Here is a 19303-nt window from a genome sequence, read left to right on the forward strand (position 1 = left end):
TTGAGCTTTTAACGAAAGAAATGTTACGTCCTCAGCCTAAATTCGGCGTCGGCTTTTCTTATGATAAATAATTCAAAACCAATTTTGTTATTTAACATGGTCTAAGTTTGCGTGTCCATAATTATAAGGGATAAATAAATTACCAATAGACATGGCTAAATAAGTACGACTTTACACATTGATGCAACACATATTTGCATTGGAAATACCCCCCTATAATCGAAGTTTTTTAGGAGTACGTTTATTTTATTCACAAAAACATTTTATTGGTGTAGTATGAAATTCAAAATAAATACGTAAAATTTTTCCAACAATTACTTTATTTACATTTAGTAGAAATTATTTTAATAAAGTGTTACAACATAGAAAGATGGGATTTTACATACTTTTTCATCGAAGTAAATTTTTTATAATGGATGTGAACTTTGTTTTATACTAACTAAATTACTTCAATATAAATAAGTTACATTTGTGCATCAATTACGTTTATATAATCAACTGTCAATTTTTTGTATAAAGGGATTTTATATACATATCGGACGTAAAGATATTAACAGAATCTAGAACCCACTGAGTTTAAAGTATAATGAATAGTAGATCTCAGTTTTAACGGACTCATTGTAGAGGCTTTCGTTAGTTATTGTAGTATAAATGATCTAATCAGAACATTTGTCCGTCTATTATGAAATTCGAGTGGCATGAACTTTATAAAAGGAGGAAATAGATTGCGATCGTAAGTTTAATTTTACATTGTTTTAAACGTTTGAATTATTTTTCAGCTATGTGGCGACTTTAGATTTTTCGTTAATACAAATCGTACGTACGAACTTAAGGGCGTACGATTTTAAATCAGGCAACAACTCAAGCATGAGGTTTTGCGGTACGTTGTAAGAAAGAAAATAAAAAATATGGTGACATAGAAACTGTTGGAGATTAATTGATACCGTGGTCTACTGCATATATTTGAAAGACAAAGCAAATTTCAAATGACATTTTTAGCTACACATAGGTACGAACTCAAATATCCTTAGAATTTAAGTATATCTACTTATGCTGATTCCTATTTATATATTTACTGCCATTGCGAGTGTCGACAGTAACTTCCACAAAAAAAAAAATGCAAATGCCAACCTTTTGCAATAAAACTACTAACATGTCTTCATATGTGACTGATATTAATAAGATAATTGCTCATCTGTGATATCCTCGCTGGCGTAAGCTAATCGTTAGCGGATTAGTCACTTGAGCTACAGTTTTGCAATATCTATTCTCAAGAATGCTTTCTTGCAAGCATTAATGCAGGTAACATTTTAAATTCTCTTGGTAACGATGCAACGGTTGTTCGCTGTAGCGGAACTTCACAGCTGTTATAATACAGTAAAATGGTTTTAAATGTTAGATACCGAAGTAGTTGCTAGATTCGCTTGTTCCCAGATCATAGAACAATTTTCGGTATTTTATGTAATCTTTAAGGGATGAGATTTCATAGTATATCTCTAGATATGTTGTAAATAGGATCTGAAATGATGCCTTTAAAATCCTAATTTATGTCAGAGTTTAACATGCATTGCCTTACCTTACCGTATTCGTCGACGTACTTGCAAAAATTAATAACAAGCAACAAACTTCAAGACCTGCAACAGATTTTTGACTGTGGATACTACTGCACGTATTTTCAAAGTCGCAGATTTTGTCAACACTTTTATTAGCAAGAATATTAGATAAGAAAACTCCTGAAAAGTTCCCATTTTGTGACTTTTTAAACTAATAGACATGAGGAAAAGGTTGCCGATGATAATTGAGTTGGATATTATAATTCTATTTCATACCGTCGGATATTTATTCGTAGAAAAATTGTTACACTTATTCATGGTTTTCGATTTGCCTGCTACTTTAAATAGTGCACATGGTAACTTGTCATCATAGACCACATCAAGTATATTTTCAAACGGTTTCATATGGTTGCTTATCTGATCCGACAATTTGATAGGTACTCCGTCAAGATCTTCCTCATCACCTTCATAAACTATTTCAGATGTACCATCTAACTGTTCAATAATGTCATCCATCGACTCATTATCTGGGAAGTTCTGATCAGCTATATTTAGAGCAATGCTGTCTTTGGATCCATCAGACGATTTCTTTCCTAAAGCGTTATTTATTAATTGTTGTTGTTGGTGCTGCTGCTGGCTTGTATGAACAATTGTCCCTTTCGACAATGCGATGGTTCTTTGTATTGAGTTGCCAGTATTGAAGATATTAACGAAACCCTTTTTGGTTGAATTAGCCGCACTGTTGGGCAAAACAACTAATTTTCCAGAATTGTTAGATGTACCGCTTGTCGTTATCAGCTGATTTTGCGAGTGAGACTGGTTCGCATTTGAACCAACAATAGCTAAGGTTTTCGACATACTTCCGATCGTCGCAGAATTCGACATTTGAACCGTGACTGATTTTCCTCCTAATGTAATAGTTTTCTGATGAACAGCATTTCCAGACAGGGCATTGAATTTTGGGGGCTGATTTTGTTGTAAAGTTTGTGTTTGAATTAGGCTTTGCTGTTGAGCCGCGTGGGTTGTGGTTACACTGTTTGACATTCCCGTGTTGGACATTGAGAAAGTTATAGGCCGAACAGCGGCAGTAGATACACTACGTATCATTTTAACCGCTGGCTGCGCGCCAACGTTCCTAGCTATAACTGGCGCCGACACAGTAGTCGCTGTTGAGCCTACAAGGGAAACAATATTGTTGCTAGCATTTGTAACGACGGTTGCTGCGGGAATAGTTCGAATACCTGAACCCGTAGTCACGATGATTATCTGCTGATTTGTTAATTGTTGACCATGCTTGTTAGTTATAACAAATGCTGGTTTGCCGCTTATATTCGAAGCTACTTTTCCTACTTGCAGATTCTTCATAATTACTTTACCACCGCTGATAGTGTGTGGAGAAACTAGCTTTACGACGCTTCCAGGTACAATTTGTTTGGCCTGGGTTACGGTTCCAATCGCAGCGTTTCCGGAACTTGAAATTGTATTTCCCACTCCGCTGCTTACAATAAATTGCTGCTTATTTTGTGATATAGGATTTGTTCCACTTGTCTGTGAAGTTGCTGCCACAAGTTGTGTTGCGGTGTGGCTTGCAGTATGTCCCAGATTAGCTGCGATGGCTGTAACAGCACTTCCTGCATGTCCGGCAGCTTTGGATATGCTCAAATTAACCTTTGGCAAAGTTTGTACTGCAACACCTCCGCTGCTAGTTTTTACTAACTGAAATTGTACATTAGATCCTAAAGCCAACGGTTTTTGTATTATAAACTGTTTACCACCTATAGTAGTAGATGTGGTACTACCACTAGTATTGGTTTGGTGTGCTTGCGCCGCGGTAGCCGCAATCGATTGCTGATTCGTAGATTTTAATACGGCCGCATTATTGTTAGAAGTTAGTTTTAATGTCTGGCATGCATTGTTACTAGACAATAATCGAACCGTAGAATTTCCAGTGCCCGTAGATACCACTGCTGCTTGTCCGGTATTTATTACACGCAGCCCCCCCGTAGTTGCCGTGTTACCGGAAGTAATAAGCATGTGATTCGATGTAACGGGCGACACAATGGAATTAACTGTCGTAATTGTAGTAGATGGTCGAGATACTACTGAAGTTGGCCGAAATTTCTGAAGTATAGTTGTTATATTTGTCGTATTATTTACAACTGTTATACTAGAAACAGACTGTTGCTGCTGTTGATCTTTTTGCTGCGGATTAGAAACAGCTGCTCCGGCTACATTGCAAGTTGTTAGAATTGGAGTGGAAACACTTGGAATACCAGTTTTGATTCCGGTCGAATGTTGAATATTTTGTTGAATTTGCGATTGAGCAACGTATACAGTCGACGTATGTTGTTGCTTTTGATGCTGAAGGTGTATATGGGATTGGTTAGTGTTAGCTGTTACTAACTTATTTCCTAACGCTTGACACGATCCTGTGTTAGCGCGAGATAATGCTTGCTGCGTAGAAGCTCCCAATAATCCAGTTGAAACCGCCGCGATCGCAGGTATAACTGTCGGAGTGTGAATTCGTTGGAATTTCGTCGTGGTTGGCGATATCGGAGCAGATGACATTATATTGCTGTTACCATTAGTCATTAACTGGGGGACTAAACTGTTCGTATTTTGCTGCAAATTCGGCGAAACTGCCGCAGCAGCAATCGAGGCCGTTTTAAGTGCTAATGGAGGCTCAATTTTTTGAATTTGTAGTTCATAACCGCTTGAAAAAATAGTTGACGTCCATGACAATTCCAATGCTTGAGTGGAAGCTCTAACTAAGGCAACCTTGTTAGCATAAAGTGGTTTTGAAACTTCCAAATACCAAAGATCCTTGCAGCACACCTAAAAACGTTGAATAAAATTGTTAATAACTCAGTCATATATAAATTTTCCAACAAAATCATCTTTTTGTGCTTAGAACGAAACTGGATCTTACAAAAATTATAAGTACAAAATTTAAAAGATGTTTGAATCGACTTGCTCTCATTCTTCCTTGATTGGGAAGGAATATGTTTAATGATAGACATAAGCCATTTAAGTTGTTTTCCCTGAACATTTTACTAGATTTGCTTAATGATAAAATGTTTTTGGGGACAATGTATTTGTGTTTCATTGTTTTCATTATGATGAGCCTACCCTGACCTGGTTGTTCCAAGCCTTTCGATAACCGTCACGACCAGACCATACATACAACCGGCTGTTGATTCCGACAGCACAATGACCAGCCCTAGCACGTGGCACGTCCTCTTCTAAAGAATCCATTGTAACGTTTTCCCAAATCATTGTGTCTTTTAAATTTGAAAATAAATACATATAATAAAAAATAAATGAATTTCAAGCTTACTATCTGAAAACAACACATTTACCTAAATCTAAGACTGCTAATGTGTTGGTGCACTTCCATTCTCTTTCCGTCGTAGCTTTAGAATCGTTCACTACCAAAGGAACCCAACCTCCGAACACATACATTTTATTATCGATCATAGTTGAACTATGGAGTGAACGCGGTAAAGGGGCCCTCCCACGAGTTTTAGGTTTAGACCAGCTCATAGAATCTGCGTTTTTCCAGAATATTTGAATGAGGCAACTAAAAAATAACATATATACAACACAATACTAATTGAATACCTACCAACATTTAGAAGCCATAAGTCACCCAAACGACAGCCACTCATGCCTCCGTAAATAAGTAAATTCAACTGTCCTGTGCTTTTGCATGTAAAAGAAACACCCGTGTGAGATTCCCGTGGTGGCGGGCATTCACCGTATGCTTTTGGTATAATCCATTTGCCACTATGACTGTGAACTCCTCGAGTTTCCAATATATATAAATCATTTAAATATCTACACAATATTGAAGTTTAAAAACTGCGGATTATGAGACACATTTTTGCTTTTATACTTAGGTATATTATTTTTCGGATCATCCGATTCATTTGCTAAGCCGCCAAATAAGAACACACGATCGCCAACCAATGTAAAGCTGTGACCCAAACGTGGACATGGCGGAAGATCGTTGTCTGGTGGATCGGGATACATTTTGCGCCACTCCCATTTGGTGGCTTGTAGTTCGTATAACTCATTCGAATACTTTCCATATTCAATCATACCACCGAACACAAACAGTCGAGTACTCTCGCAAACAAATCCATATGCTGCACACCCAGGCGGGACGTCTCCTTTCATAACTGGTACATACCATTGGTTCGAAACTGTTAAGCATAAAGTATTCAAAAAAGCAACGACTTCTAAATTATAATTATATACAAGAATAAACTCAAATAATTATGTAAACATATGTATATATATATAAGAAACTTCACTTTCTTCTTTTTCAGCAAATGCCGTCGTCATGACTCGTGTGCCGTTTATGAAATAGCTTTATGGGATTAATAAATATATAGAAAAATAAAAGTTCTATAACTGCGAACTTTTGCAATCAATAATATGCTTGAAAGATGCTACAAATTTTTCACTGGAGTCTTTAAAAAAATTTTCACCATATACCACAATAATATGAAAGCGCAATACAATAAAAATAACGTCATCCCACATTCTGGTATTTATTTAGCTATTTTCTTAGCTATAATTTTACTGCAAATCAGTAAGAATGAATGTTCTTACGTAGCATACCTCCTATTTATAAAAATTTGCATAATAATAACCTATTTTTCACTTTATTAATAAAATCAGGAAACTGATGGAAGCGGTAATAAGTACTGTAAAGCATGGGCATGATCGAACTAAACAACAGTTTTGAACAAGTTTTGAAAACGTTTTGAACAAATACAATGTCATGCCGACCAATTTAAAATTAAAGTTGACCCATTTTAATAGGTACGAAGCGGATACCCAACCACGAATTAATCTAACTAAAGAAACCACCTTGATCACTTCAGCATCTTATAAAATGATAGTAGCCGTACCAGATTAAGTCATGGCGGAAAAAAACTAATTAGGCAGGTCGCGTAAAGCAAAAAGAAAAAAATTTCTCTGAACGGTGTGTTTTTGATCAATCGACCATTGATAAGAAGGCACCGAAACAACGGCCGAATATTCTTAAATCGAAATGGATGATATGACTTTTTGTACCTTAACACAATAAATTCTATTTCTATTTTCAATAAAAGCATTGGGCGTTTGCTAATAGTGTACATATTTTATATTATTCCAAAAATTGCCAACATATATTCTGATCCTCGTTTTTTCGAAGAGATATTGTTTCGAATTGCCGTATACAGAATTATATTAACTTTTTAGTGTGCGTACGTACAAATTTTAAATATCGCATGGTATATATCGGCAACTCGGATGATAAATGGCAACACCTAAATAAATAACGATGTCAAATGCGTTATAACTTTTAACTAATTGTCAGAGCTCATGAGGAAATTTCAAAAAGCAAATGGTTAAACTGAGAGCTGTAAATAACATTGTGAAGGGAGGTAATAAATTTTTTAAGTTTTGAACTTATTCAAAAATTACATAGTGTCAAGCCCTCCTCTAAAACAAACTCTATTATTATCTCTGCTATGCGTTTATCTCACGGTCTTCATAAGAGCATACTTAATCGTTGATGGTTGGTACTCTAATTCTCATTGCACTAGCGTTTGTAATAAATCCAAACAGCTTGAACAATATCTTTACCGTAACAACATCTCCATGGCGTGTCTTTTTGAAACTTTGCTTAAGTCTCATAATTTTCTATTAAAAATTATAATGTGGTAAGATTTGATCGTACCTCCAACTGTTGTCATGATGGTAATGTGGCGACCCTTATATCTAATAAAGTTTCATTCTCGTATGCTTCTAATTTTGCAAATTGAGAGCCGATTAAAGCTTGTAGCTGTAATATTCACACACCGTTTGGGGAGCTTTGGATCATAAGTTGTTTCCTAATTGTACTATTTGACAATATGCCCTCAAGAATTTATTCTCTTTCAGATCTGACATGTGCGCGTGAATATGTGGAGATTTTAACGCTCACAACGTGTGTTCGGGTAGTGTTTTTTCGAGAGGTGACCAAATTAGAGATTTTCTTGAAAGTAAAAACTTAATTTTATTAAATAACGGTAATGTTGTTCATTTCGATTTCGTCCTCTCCCGCATAGATCTCTCGATGTGTACACTTAACCTTAGTTCTCTAAGTACCTGGAAATCTCTTAATGATACTATCTCCCTCTATCATTGATTAATTGAAATTAGTCTTCACTTACATCCCACCCACTTTTCACATAACCGAGTTCCAAAATGTATCAAATCCAGTCCGCGTTTTCTGAGCGAAAGGTTTCCAAAAAATCTAACCCTCCTAATACCTGGTACAATACCGACTGCAACCGAGTTGCTACCACACTTAGACTCGCTGTAGATGAATATAAAATGTTTCCTTCTACAATAAATTCCAAAGTTCTAGTCCATGCCACATGCATTTCCAGAGTGGAAAAACATAAGCGTTGGAAAAAATTTTGTGGAGATTTTAATAGTGAAACGTCCGTTCCATATCTTTGGCGTACTATGAAAATTTTTATAGAATTACTTCCTCCCATTGTTTTATAACCGCATAACGCTTTAATGAATTGTGTGATAAACTTGTGGTCCAGCAATGATCTCCGTATCACTTGATGAGCAACGCGATTTCTCCCCAAAAAACAGATCTGCAGGCTTAGATAGCATTTGTAACAGTCAGCTCAAGGCGTTGGAACATTGAAAATAAGCTAATTCTACTCAGGAATTTAACAACATTGTAATCACCGACTACGTACCCTCTTTTTGGTACGACTTTCAAATTATCAGTCCAAGAAAAAATAATAATCTGCCCATTAATTTCAACTCCTACAGATGTATTGTTTTATTTTCCACCCTTAGGGAAATCTTCTAGAAAATGTTATACTCACGCCTAGAATCGTATCTCCAATCTGAGTGCATTCTCAGCAATGTTCAATTTGGTTTCAAGCGTCCCAGGTCCACCCAAGTCAACAGTATTACTTTATGGTCTGCAGTTAACTCAGCCTTTCCTCAGGATCACACTCTCATTGCCTGCTCTCTGGACTTAAACTCGATTATGTTAACAATAACATCTTAAAATCTATTTTACCCGCGCTGAAGCTTCCTAACAGATTGTGTAATTTATTATACGACCTCTTTCTTTATAAGGACATGAAGACGTCTAACACAGGAGATCATTCAGAGATGTTTTTCAAGGCTATATATTAAGTCTTCTTTGATTTAATTAACAAAATTTTCAGCTTCCTGCCAATGTCTCAGATTTGTCTAGGCGTACTTTGCAATGTGCTCTCAGCACTATTTCCTCCCGTCTCGAGACATTCCAACTCACACTTTCAGATAATAAGAACAAATGCGCGGTCTTTTAAAAAAAAAGGGGAGACCCTATGTTTACTCTTCTTCTCATTCACGATTCTTCTATTCTGTTTATCCTACACTTGAAACTTTTTGCTGCTGCTCACATTGACAAAATTGCGAAAAATATTTTCAATTCATTAACGTACTGAAATCCATTTGTGGCATCTGTTGTTGTTCCGATCCTCTTTGTATGATTAAACTATATCGCAGATTAGTCAGGCCAAAATTAGAGTACGCCTGCTCGCTCTTATTGGGAATTTCAAATAAAGACCTTCTAAAATTATGCAGACTTCAGTGGAAATGCCTTCGTCTTGGTCTTGGCGGCATGAAAGCTAACCACATACTAAGCTTGGAACAGATGGCAAATGTTATGCCTCCATAAGAAAGATTTCGTCTGTTCGGCAATATTTCATCTAATAAAATTCTATCTTGAGAATCATCCGGCCTTACCTTTCATTTGCGACGTTCTATCACTCAATTCCTCGCCTTCCCTTTTTAAAATTTTCTGTGACAAAATAATTTCGATATTCTAAGAAATGATGTATCTTGCTTATTCGAAATTCCTTTTGGTCTTGGTCAATATCAATTAGAAGCATTTTTCACTCATCTTTACTGATGGATCGAAAACCGATGTTGTAAGCAGTGATTTCTGGTTTCCATATATGCATATAGAAGCTTACTTCTCTTACTTTTCGGCTGAATGTCATGCAATCTTAGAAGCCATCCACTTAGCGAGTATTCAGCTTCAAGAGAAATCCCTTATAGTGTGAGGCAGTACATTTGTCTCATACGCTTTCATCATTGACCTCAGAAAAAACTCACCCGCACATATAAGAAATCAGATCCTTACTTTATAGCTCCAAATTTGATGGATTTTATTTTCACTTTCTCTGGGTGCCCAGTCATATGGCTATTCTTGGCAACATTTCAGTCTAATGGTTGTGCTCTGATTTCTGCAGATTTCATGGTAATCGACAAGAAACACACAGTTTTTTTTTCGCAACAACGACAGCATAATTCATCTTATGGTCATCATTTATACTCTTTATTTCTACCAATAAATAAAGCTGCTTGGTTTGTCAATTGCGGACTCAGAAGTGACATTATTTGCCTTATTAACAAACTGACTTTTAATCACATGGGATGTAATGATCAACTATTCAAAATTAATGTAGTGAATAGTTCTTTATATACGTGTGGGGTCTTATAATCTCCTGATCATATCTTACTTGCCTGTCCGAATGTTGCCACTTCTATTCGCCATACCTCACTTCGAAAATTAGGTATATGTAGTCTTTACGACCGCAGCATTCTTGACATTTTGCTTTCTCACAATTTAACAGCTTACTTCGCAATATTTTTTTTTTAAATCATGTCAAAATATGTAAGGGTTTACAGCCAAATTATGGACCTACTCTCTTTTATACTTTTTTAGTCCCGCGCTTATGAGTTTTTTCATAATGCACTTTATACTCATGTGCTACATTACTTCTTACACTACGAAATTTAGCCCTTGTTGTTCTATCCTACGTGACGGACGTATAACGCGTAAAATTAACCAGACATTAATCAATTATAGTTTCGATTATGAAATGCAAAGAATTAATAAAATAAATAAATAATTATAATACTAAAGCTAATCCTATTTTTAATAAAGCTCAAACAAAAATCTCTGTATTCACACTGGGCCTTTTGACAATGAACATCACGATAAACACAGAAACAGTTTGACACGATATTCATTTGAATGTTGAGCTATTTTGGAGCGTAAGCGTAAATACATCATAACTAGTGAATATGTATCACATACCACCGTTACCTATGCGAAATATCTCTTCAACCACTTGGACACAACGAGTTTTCTTACAAGAAAATTAACTTGCGACACAACAGCAAGCCGTTCTTTAGAATTGTTTAGATTGATTCAATTGCTATTTTAACCATACCTACAAAATCTCTAATGTTTAATTGACGTCTGCTGAACACAACAATCTTGACTTTGTTGATATTCCAGCAGTCGTCTTCAACTGCTTCAACAATTTTTAAAGCCTTTGCATCGCACGTCTGCCTTCGATTGGATTTTTTCACCAGCATAATAATTTCTCAACACTTTAAAATAATCTGCGAAACATAGTTTTATACAAATTCTTTGTTAGGTAAATTTATTCATTTTGAAAACGATAATTTCCAAGAATTACGGAAGACTCGGTTTCGTAAACTAATAATACAAATGACTTGGACTTGCCATCGAATATTAATGATATTTTTAAGCAAAGTTAACAAAAAAAAATTTGTTATGATATTCCTACGCATTTTGAGGATCCCCTTATTTTTTGTCTACTCATGTGTTTTACCTGAGTGCAAGAAATGAGTGAATATGCAAAGTTTGGCTGGGATTTGATAACATTTAGGAAGTCCTCCAATACAAATTTTTTCAACAAAAAAAAGTCTACATGGAATCGGTTTTTAGGATTTTGTGATGAAAATTGGTAGAAAGCGATTCACTTGACATACATATTTATTATGACAAATTTGGATTACATACGTCTACATTTCAGATCGCTCCATTTTTAAGGCTTTAGATGGAAATTAAGCAAAACCAGTTTTATATCTTGTGACTAAAATAGCTAAAGAATTGCGTCAGGCGCAGCGATTTAAGGTTTTTAATGCTCAATTGTACGCGGCTTTTATATTCTTTTGCATATAATTTACGGACAAGATAAAACTCAAACGGATTCCGAAGTTCGCTTTAATGAATGTTACTATTATCGAGCGATCACAAAGTACATAAACTGCCTACTATTTAATTATTAATTTAATATGTGCACTGATATTACAACTTACTTGAATTGTAAACGTGCAGCTCGTCAACGATCCCCTCATTACCTCCACCGAATACAACCATCAATTCCTTTATGTTTACTGCACGATGGCCATGTCGAGGCCGCGGTTGCGGACCTGACGGTGTAAGCACACGTTTCCAGCGAAAACGCTGCTGCCAATCTTTAGTGGCTACGTCATTTTCGCCTTAAAATAAATGTGGATTACAGCAAAAGTTTTTAATTTCAATTTTAATATAATATACAAGTTTACTTACTTTCCTCAATGGAGTTGCTCTCTTTGCTTATATTAATATTTACCGCAGCTTTAGCAATGTTTCCTACAGAATTTTGATGCTCTAGCTCCAGTTGTTGCGATTGTGAAAAGTCACCATTCGTAGAAGATACCTCGTTTTCAATCTCACTCTTAGTTTCCATTCTTTCAATTCTCATTAAATTGAAAACTAGGGATTAAACATTCCAATTTAAAAGCGAAGAACAAAGCAGTTGAACCACATTGTAAAATAAAGGACTTGTAATATTATACTTAAAAACAAAAATTACGACGAACTTTGTATAATGTAATTGTTCGAACAAATCTAGTCATATGAAAACCGCAGAGATTATGATACTACTCATTTAATACTTTTTATTTGGACACATATTTTTGCTTGTAGCGGCAATTAACCTGCCTAAATATTTTGCTTCTATTTGAATTCAATTTTCAATTCCAAATTTTTAGCCTACCTATTGAGTCTATCTTCATATCTTTCAGGAAATAACCGCTATTTTTACGTATAATTTTTCAGTAAAAATAATTACATCTAAAATTTTTTATATATACCCATCCATCCTTCCCAAACTACATTATATTAATAACCACTTCTAGTACGCATAAGTATATATACTTGCCACCATACTTGGTCTTTGTTTTAACTCAATTTGAAATTACACTGTTGCTATAATAGCAATTTTCTATTTTACTTAATTTGACTTGCTGGAGTAAGCAATTGAATAATGGATCCCTTGGTTTGTTGTAGACCACGTTTTCGCTTAAACTTAAATTTTTTGAAACGTTCTTCGATGTAAGTCGGTGAATAACCACGCCCCTTACACCTGTTGTAGAGTACATTTCTTACATTGTTACCAATTTTCTTGATAAAGTGAGTGTAAAGGTAAAATAAGAATAAAAACTTATGAGTAAAGAGAAATATATAATCAAAATGAATGCATTTTTCTACAATTATGATGCATTGGGAAGTAGTAACTTTATCGCAATAGAAAATTCAGGAACGAAATCTCGCAATTGATTTCTTTTGCCAGTATAAAAGATTTGAAATTTGTATGATTAGGCCCAAAATCGGTAATATATCTTTACCAAGAAAGAGTAAATATTAAGTGAGACTAGTTCTCAATAAAGAATAACATAAGGTCAATATTATAAAATAGACTATTTATTATTTATCCCATAATTTAAAAAAAATTTCATTAGCATGGCATCACCAAAAAGTTAATTTTTATGAAATTCGCTTCTCATTTTCTTTTCAATACATAACATAGACATTAAATGCAATTAGTAACTGAGACTTGTATTATGATTTGTGAAAGTATTGCTCCACCGCACATCACCTTACGGGTTCGGACTCAGATAATTGCCAACTCGCGGCGTGAAGCACGGGAGAAGAAAAAACATCGGGCTTACTGTGAAAAAGAAAACTATTTACTTATTCCCGCCACTTCCAGTTCACCAAGTCTAACACGCTGCTTTTCAACAATACATACTGTTTTTTACAACCAAACAAGCATTTATCTTTGCTTAGACACATTTAGAAAATATACAAACACAGATTAATTCAAATGGGCTTTTGTTAAGTAGCAAAGGAAATACTTTACCAACAAAATTCTTTAAAATGTATTTAATTAGATAATTAACAAAGTTTCGCTTTGGCGAGACAGTTGATATTAATTGATTTCAAGTTAATGTATGGTTAAATCATATCACTACACAAAACTTCAATTAGCAAACTCTACTACACTATTGTACGATGGCTACTGCAATGAGCTTTATTAGTTTATGTGCGGATCAAAACCTACAGCGAGTAAAACAAGATGGCTGATAACCGAACGATTTGTAAATTGCCGTATATCATAGAATTAAAAGCAAGGTTGTTTTTTTATAGACTCAGAAAACAGGATTGCCAAAGTTTTATTTTTTTTTTATGTTTATAGCAACGAAAATGTCCTTTCGGATCTTTTAATTTGTAGTACTCCACAAAAATAAAAAATTAGATATTGTTCTCACAGAAATTCTAAATATTTGAAATAAAAATTCGAATAAATTCAAATACATATTTTTTGGTTATAATAATTACATATAGTAGTATATAAGTTCTAAGGCGTTGCCTAAAACGCATTCTCCTGATTGAGAAGTAAAAATAAAAACTCAATGTAAATGTAAACAGCCAACACATGATACGAGAAGTAGCAATCAAGGAATAATAAGGATTACAATGTAAAAATGAGTAAATATGGGAATAATATACTGTATAAATCGAAATTTCAAAATATATCACATCCAAAAGATTCGAAATGTCCTTAGGTTGTAATATGTCATTTTTATTTTTTGTTATCCCTATTTTTTGTTTCGAACATACGGTATGTGTTTTCATTTCATATGTTTACATAAAAACTTTATGGCTCGCAAAAGCCGGCAAAGTTTAGTAAAAAATGAACTAATATGAGCATTGCTTTCAATTGCAAACTTGAATTTCACAGAGTCATATTAGAGCAGACCTTATCTAGCGCTTTCTTGTTCAAGAAATAAATGCTAAGTGGTTTTAAACCGTTGACTTTAATTAATGTTCGTTGAAATCTATATCAAAATTGGTCCGTGATTTTCGTTCAGCTATAGATAATGCACCAATATATAGAGTTCGCAGGGCATATACAAATAGAAACAACTATATACAAAATTGGTTCAAAAGTTTCCAGTTGTACAAGGCCTACTTAGTATTTGCTTTAAGGATAAAAACTATAATGCCAGTCGTAAGCAATACACATGTACCATTACAGAAGAAAGCGTAAAGGAAAATAGGAAATTTACGAAAAATATAGAAAACTCACGGAGAGAGAAAGAGAATTAGCACAAGACAAGGAAAAATATGAGGGACTAACAAAAAGAGGTAAAAAAAAGATAACATATACCTATATTGTGAACTTATTTAGTGGATTAATTATACCCATGGCGGTATTTTCATTTTGTTCTTTTCCATAATATATGTATTACCCAAAAGGAAGTTTTAGAGACCCTATAAAGTATATGTATTCTCGATCAGCGTGGAATTCTGAGTTAATTCAGCCACGTCTGTCCATCTGTTTGTCTGTGTGGTTGCTGGCACTTTTTTGGTATCAAAAATGAAGGTATCGACTTCAAATTTGATAGAAACATTGGAAGTTTTTGCACGGTTGTTGATATTGAAAATGGGTCAAATTGGCCCGAGTAGAAGTTCGCCGTGGAACATAAACTGACCGCAACTCCGTTTTTCTTCACAAAGATTTGTGGGCTTTTGCTCCTACTCCGAAGTCTGAAATTTTCCATATTTACTTTACGATATGTGCCTTTCTTTACTTGCAAAAATTGAAGAAATCGACCATGCCCATGCAAAGTTACAAGCGATTAAATCTTATTTTTTGGAGGTTTTATGATTATTTATCATAACGCAAACAAGACAATGTGTACAAATATTTTGTGCATTCCTCAAATAAAGATGGGTTAGTTTGAAAATGAATACGGTAGACACCGAAGTTACTTTTTTCTTAATTATACCAGCGATATAGGTATCATATAAAAAAAACTTGGAGAGTAGAATGCGAAAAGCATAATGGTGGGTATGCGAGAATTGGCCCTCGCCGAATATAACTTTCTGGCTTGTTTTTTTTTTTTTTTTTGTTAAGAAAATTAGTATATTTTTTCACTATTTCTATTTATTGTTGCTTTAAAATTAAAGACATCGTATGTTTTGGTAAGGTGAAGCCAAATTACAAAACTCAATTCTGTGTGAATTATGGGGGGTACTCACGTATCTGAAAGTCAACGTATGTTTTCGTTTTTCGGTTGGTTTCGCGTATGTGGTGGCATTCAGCATTGATTGATGACGATAGGTTTCTTGGCACAACACCTGTTAAATACGTTTAATTATGCTTGGCAAATTACACGACACCAGAAGATCTTACGTTTGGCATTGGTATTGGTTGTTTAGAGCAAAAGAGAAAACAACTGTAAATTAAGAACAAAATAAATTTCAAATAAAATTGGTTACTAACAAAGGGATCAAGCCACGACTCGCCCATATGGAGACACAACCACGAAAGGTGGTTAGGTGACTACTGGAATTGCGATCAAAGTAATGCTTGGCTCCTTGGTAGACAGTGAGATGATTTAAAGTAATACGTATCTTTATAATTCACTTATTTTTAGGTGATAGTGGATAGTTAGAGCTGTAGTTAGTGACGTTGCACAGAAGACCAGTCAATGCAATTAAAGAGAAATATAGTGATATTCACTGTAAGGCAAGTAGCGTCATTGAAAAGTGCATTAGTTTAAATAAAGCTTAGTACTACTTACTGCCATTATTATTCAAAAGTCTATATTCAGCATTTTTATTTTTCAGGGTCGCTGGCGCATTTTGATGGAGAAGCGCAAAAGTAAAATGCCAGAAAAATGATAAGATTCGCAAAAGTTTGTTCGCTTGTAGTATTTGCGTACATTATAAAGTACATTTGGAAAGCAAAGGTTTTGATTTTTCATCGTCCGGTACGTATTTAGAGTACAGTGTGGGTGATATCGCAGACCCAACGCAGTTAAGGCGGTTCGGAGACTAAATAAAAATAAACATAGCGGCAACAGTCCATTTTAGTTTTTTTATTGTTTCTACTTCATTACATAATGTATTTCATAATTGAAATAATTATATGTATGTATTAAATGTGTAGATATACAAATAAAAATACAAAAATCTTAATGGAGCCATAAAGGATTTAACAAAGTTCCTCGTCATCACTCTCGAAATTATTTGGTATCTGGCTAAAGAGGAAATAGCGGTTTTGTTTTTCAGATCCAGTATCTTGGTGTTGCACGATCTATCATTCTCCAATTTTCCCCTCCATACTTGGATTGGATTCCTTAGTAATTGTTGGATGGTCTTTTCATTATCGATATGCTTCACAATATATAATGATTATATGTTTCCGTTATATATTGTTTGCCTTTATTAAATAATGCCAACGTTACTAATAGATTTGTTATTGTTTAATTTACATATACTGATTATTTTTTACGTATTTAGTTATACTAAAAGCAATAACAATTGAAACGAAGTTTAACAATACTTCTTATATAACTGAAATATAAGAAACTCTTTAACCCACAACAACACAGCGTAAAATCGCTAGACTAAAATTTTGTTTTAATCGTAATCACCATTAGGTTTTTACTTTATAAATTTTCAAATTTGTCTTCCATGACATAAGTAAATAACATGTTATTATAATTTATAATATATATAACACATAGTTTGTTGGGAGAATGGTTAGCATTTTAGCGGCGTAGTAAACACATGCGGACTAGTTAACTTCATACATAATCAGTGCCAAGAGGGGTAATTACGTATCTGAAAATTAACTTTCCCTTGTGACCAGTGCGATAAGTGATAAATGTTTCTGTCAGATTCGCGTAAGACTTTCGTGATATTTTCTTTGCTATCATTCATATATAAATCAAAGAATAGAAAAAAGAGAGAAATTTTACTTTATATGCAATTGTGGCTGTCAAAATCAGAAAAATAATAGTTGGTTCTCTGGTAAATAAACAAACAAACCTACTACTAATGAATACATTTTTTTCATCTATTAATACAATTAATATATGCGTATATTTATTTCAATTATGGAATACATTAATTCACGAAATAAAAAATTTGTAGTGAAAGTGTTGCCGCATTGTTTATTATTTGTTCCTCCAACCATAAAATCGAAATGCAAAAATATTGTCAGAAATGATTATCAATATTGCACTCAACGATGGCTAGATTTTGCTCCACACGTTCATATAATATAGTTTGTCGCTTTACTGAAATAACCGACTTTTTTTTTTTAAATCTATAATTTTAGGATATGTGGACTTTAATTAAGTGCAGATATATACTCCAGGGGATTATTGTTCTAAGCTGAAAATTACTTGAAAATTTACTATATTATCCAAGATAAAAATTAAGGTTAACATTAATTTACTTTTATTGATTCTGAATTATATCCAATACTGAAAGATATTAAAAATGGTATACTTTTCTCTAGGTAAATTCCATCGGATGTTGGTAAGTTCTTATTATTAATTTTATTCCATGCACTCGTTTCATATGGCTTCTCAAGTGAACACTCAGGGAACACTAAATCTTTTGTGGCATATTGCATTCTGTATATACTTTTCATATATCTTTGAAGAGGTCGACACTTAAATTGAATGCTAGGGTACAAAATGTATATACATTGCTTGTGGATAGTATTGATACATATATTGCATGAGTTTTGGTATTAGATTAGATAATTTATTTTTACAACCTCATAATCTGGAGAGAGGGGAAAATACTGTTACTACCAAAGAGACGCGTCGCATAATGCCAGACGACTTCTAATATTCTGCAAAGGGCCGGATTTATTAGTTTCTGGAGATAAACCCAAGAATGTTGGTTCTTCTAATATATTGCGATCTCCTCATTCAAATTTTTTTATTATTCACGAACTTAATTTGCCTTCAGGCAATTCTTCTTGCAGTTCTTGTCCGGCTTTTCATTGTATGAAATTTTTTAAACACTCTGGATATGGATACTTCAAATTACTATTCGCAATCTTTGATTTTTTATAAGAATCATAGAAAAACTTTAAATCCTCAAAATAGCCCCAACACATAGAAGAGACCCCTGCATCATCTAGTTCTAAAAGATCAGTCTTAAAATAACATAATTTATAATATGTATATGTATCAAATACCTATTTAATACACTTACCTTTCTGTAAATATTTCCATTTATTCTACGATCGTTAGATTTAAGTGGTTCTCTCAGACCGGCTTCGTCGCTTTTTTTACTTTGCAATCATACAAATCTACGCCTCCTTTTTGTGGGCAGACCACCTATTTGTTACGAATTGCCCAAATTTAACTCCATGCTTTTAATTCATATATTATATATTTTTTTTATTACTTTTTGGTTTTGGTGTGGTTGTTGTTTGTTGCTGAATAAATTTGATTTATTAATTTTCCGTTTTTTATTTTTTTGTTTTGGCTCATCTGTTCGCAAGTAGGCAATTTTGCTTGCAATTTCTTCTTCTTCTGCAAATCAACAACCGAAGATTCAAAATGCATCAAATTTGAGACTATATAATACAGATTTGATTTCTAACACATAAGGATGAACCTTACCTGGGACTATCTGTTAATTAGATGGCTTCCAGAATCGCAAAACATTCAGCCGAAAATGTGAAGCTGCATTGGTGATTTGAGAAATAAGCTTCGATGTTAATATT

General features: G+C 34.0%; 1 protein-coding gene and 1 long non-coding RNA gene across 11 annotated transcripts; one reads left to right on the forward strand and one right to left on the reverse strand.

The window, feature by feature from the left end:
- Positions 1 to 389: 389 nt before the first annotated feature.
- LOC119643653 (host cell factor) lies at positions 390 to 15903 on the reverse strand. Of its 9 annotated transcripts, none has more exons than XM_038043041.1 (10): positions 15805 to 15903; positions 12004 to 12189; positions 11751 to 11933; positions 5449 to 5758; positions 5179 to 5390; positions 4913 to 5101; positions 4683 to 4834; positions 1830 to 4388; positions 1582 to 1764; positions 390 to 1530 (listed from the first exon to the last, which is right to left on the reverse strand). In XM_038043041.1, the coding sequence occupies exons 2-10, from the start codon at positions 12176 to 12178 to the stop codon at positions 1396 to 1398; spliced, it is 4098 nt and encodes a 1365-aa protein (XP_037898969.1). In that variant the 5' UTR covers positions 12179 to 12189; positions 15805 to 15903; the 3' UTR covers positions 390 to 1395. The 9 variants fall into 9 exon arrangements, with proteins under 9 accessions (XP_037898969.1, XP_037898964.1, XP_037898968.1 ...); XM_038043036.1 differs by lacking the exon at positions 15805 to 15903 and adding an exon at positions 13619 to 13812 and having other exon boundaries at positions 391 to 1530; XM_038043040.1 differs by lacking the exon at positions 15805 to 15903 and adding an exon at positions 12473 to 12506 and having other exon boundaries at positions 391 to 1466.
- LOC119643655 lies at positions 15845 to 18897 on the forward strand. 2 transcript variants are annotated; one of them, XR_005248367.1, is made up of 4 exons: positions 15845 to 16146; positions 16203 to 16538; positions 17894 to 17997; positions 18077 to 18897. It is a non-coding gene; the product is annotated as an uncharacterized LOC119643655 (long non-coding RNA). The 2 variants fall into 2 exon arrangements; XR_005248366.1 differs by having other exon boundaries at positions 15849 to 16146; positions 17894 to 18897.
- Positions 18898 to 19303: the final 406 nt, after the last annotated feature.

The sequence above is a fragment of the Glossina fuscipes genome, unplaced genomic scaffold (genome assembly GCF_014805625.2).
Source record: "Glossina fuscipes isolate IAEA_lab_2018 unplaced genomic scaffold, Yale_Gfus_2 61514, whole genome shotgun sequence".
Classification (NCBI taxonomy): domain Eukaryota; kingdom Metazoa; phylum Arthropoda; class Insecta; order Diptera; family Glossinidae; genus Glossina; species Glossina fuscipes.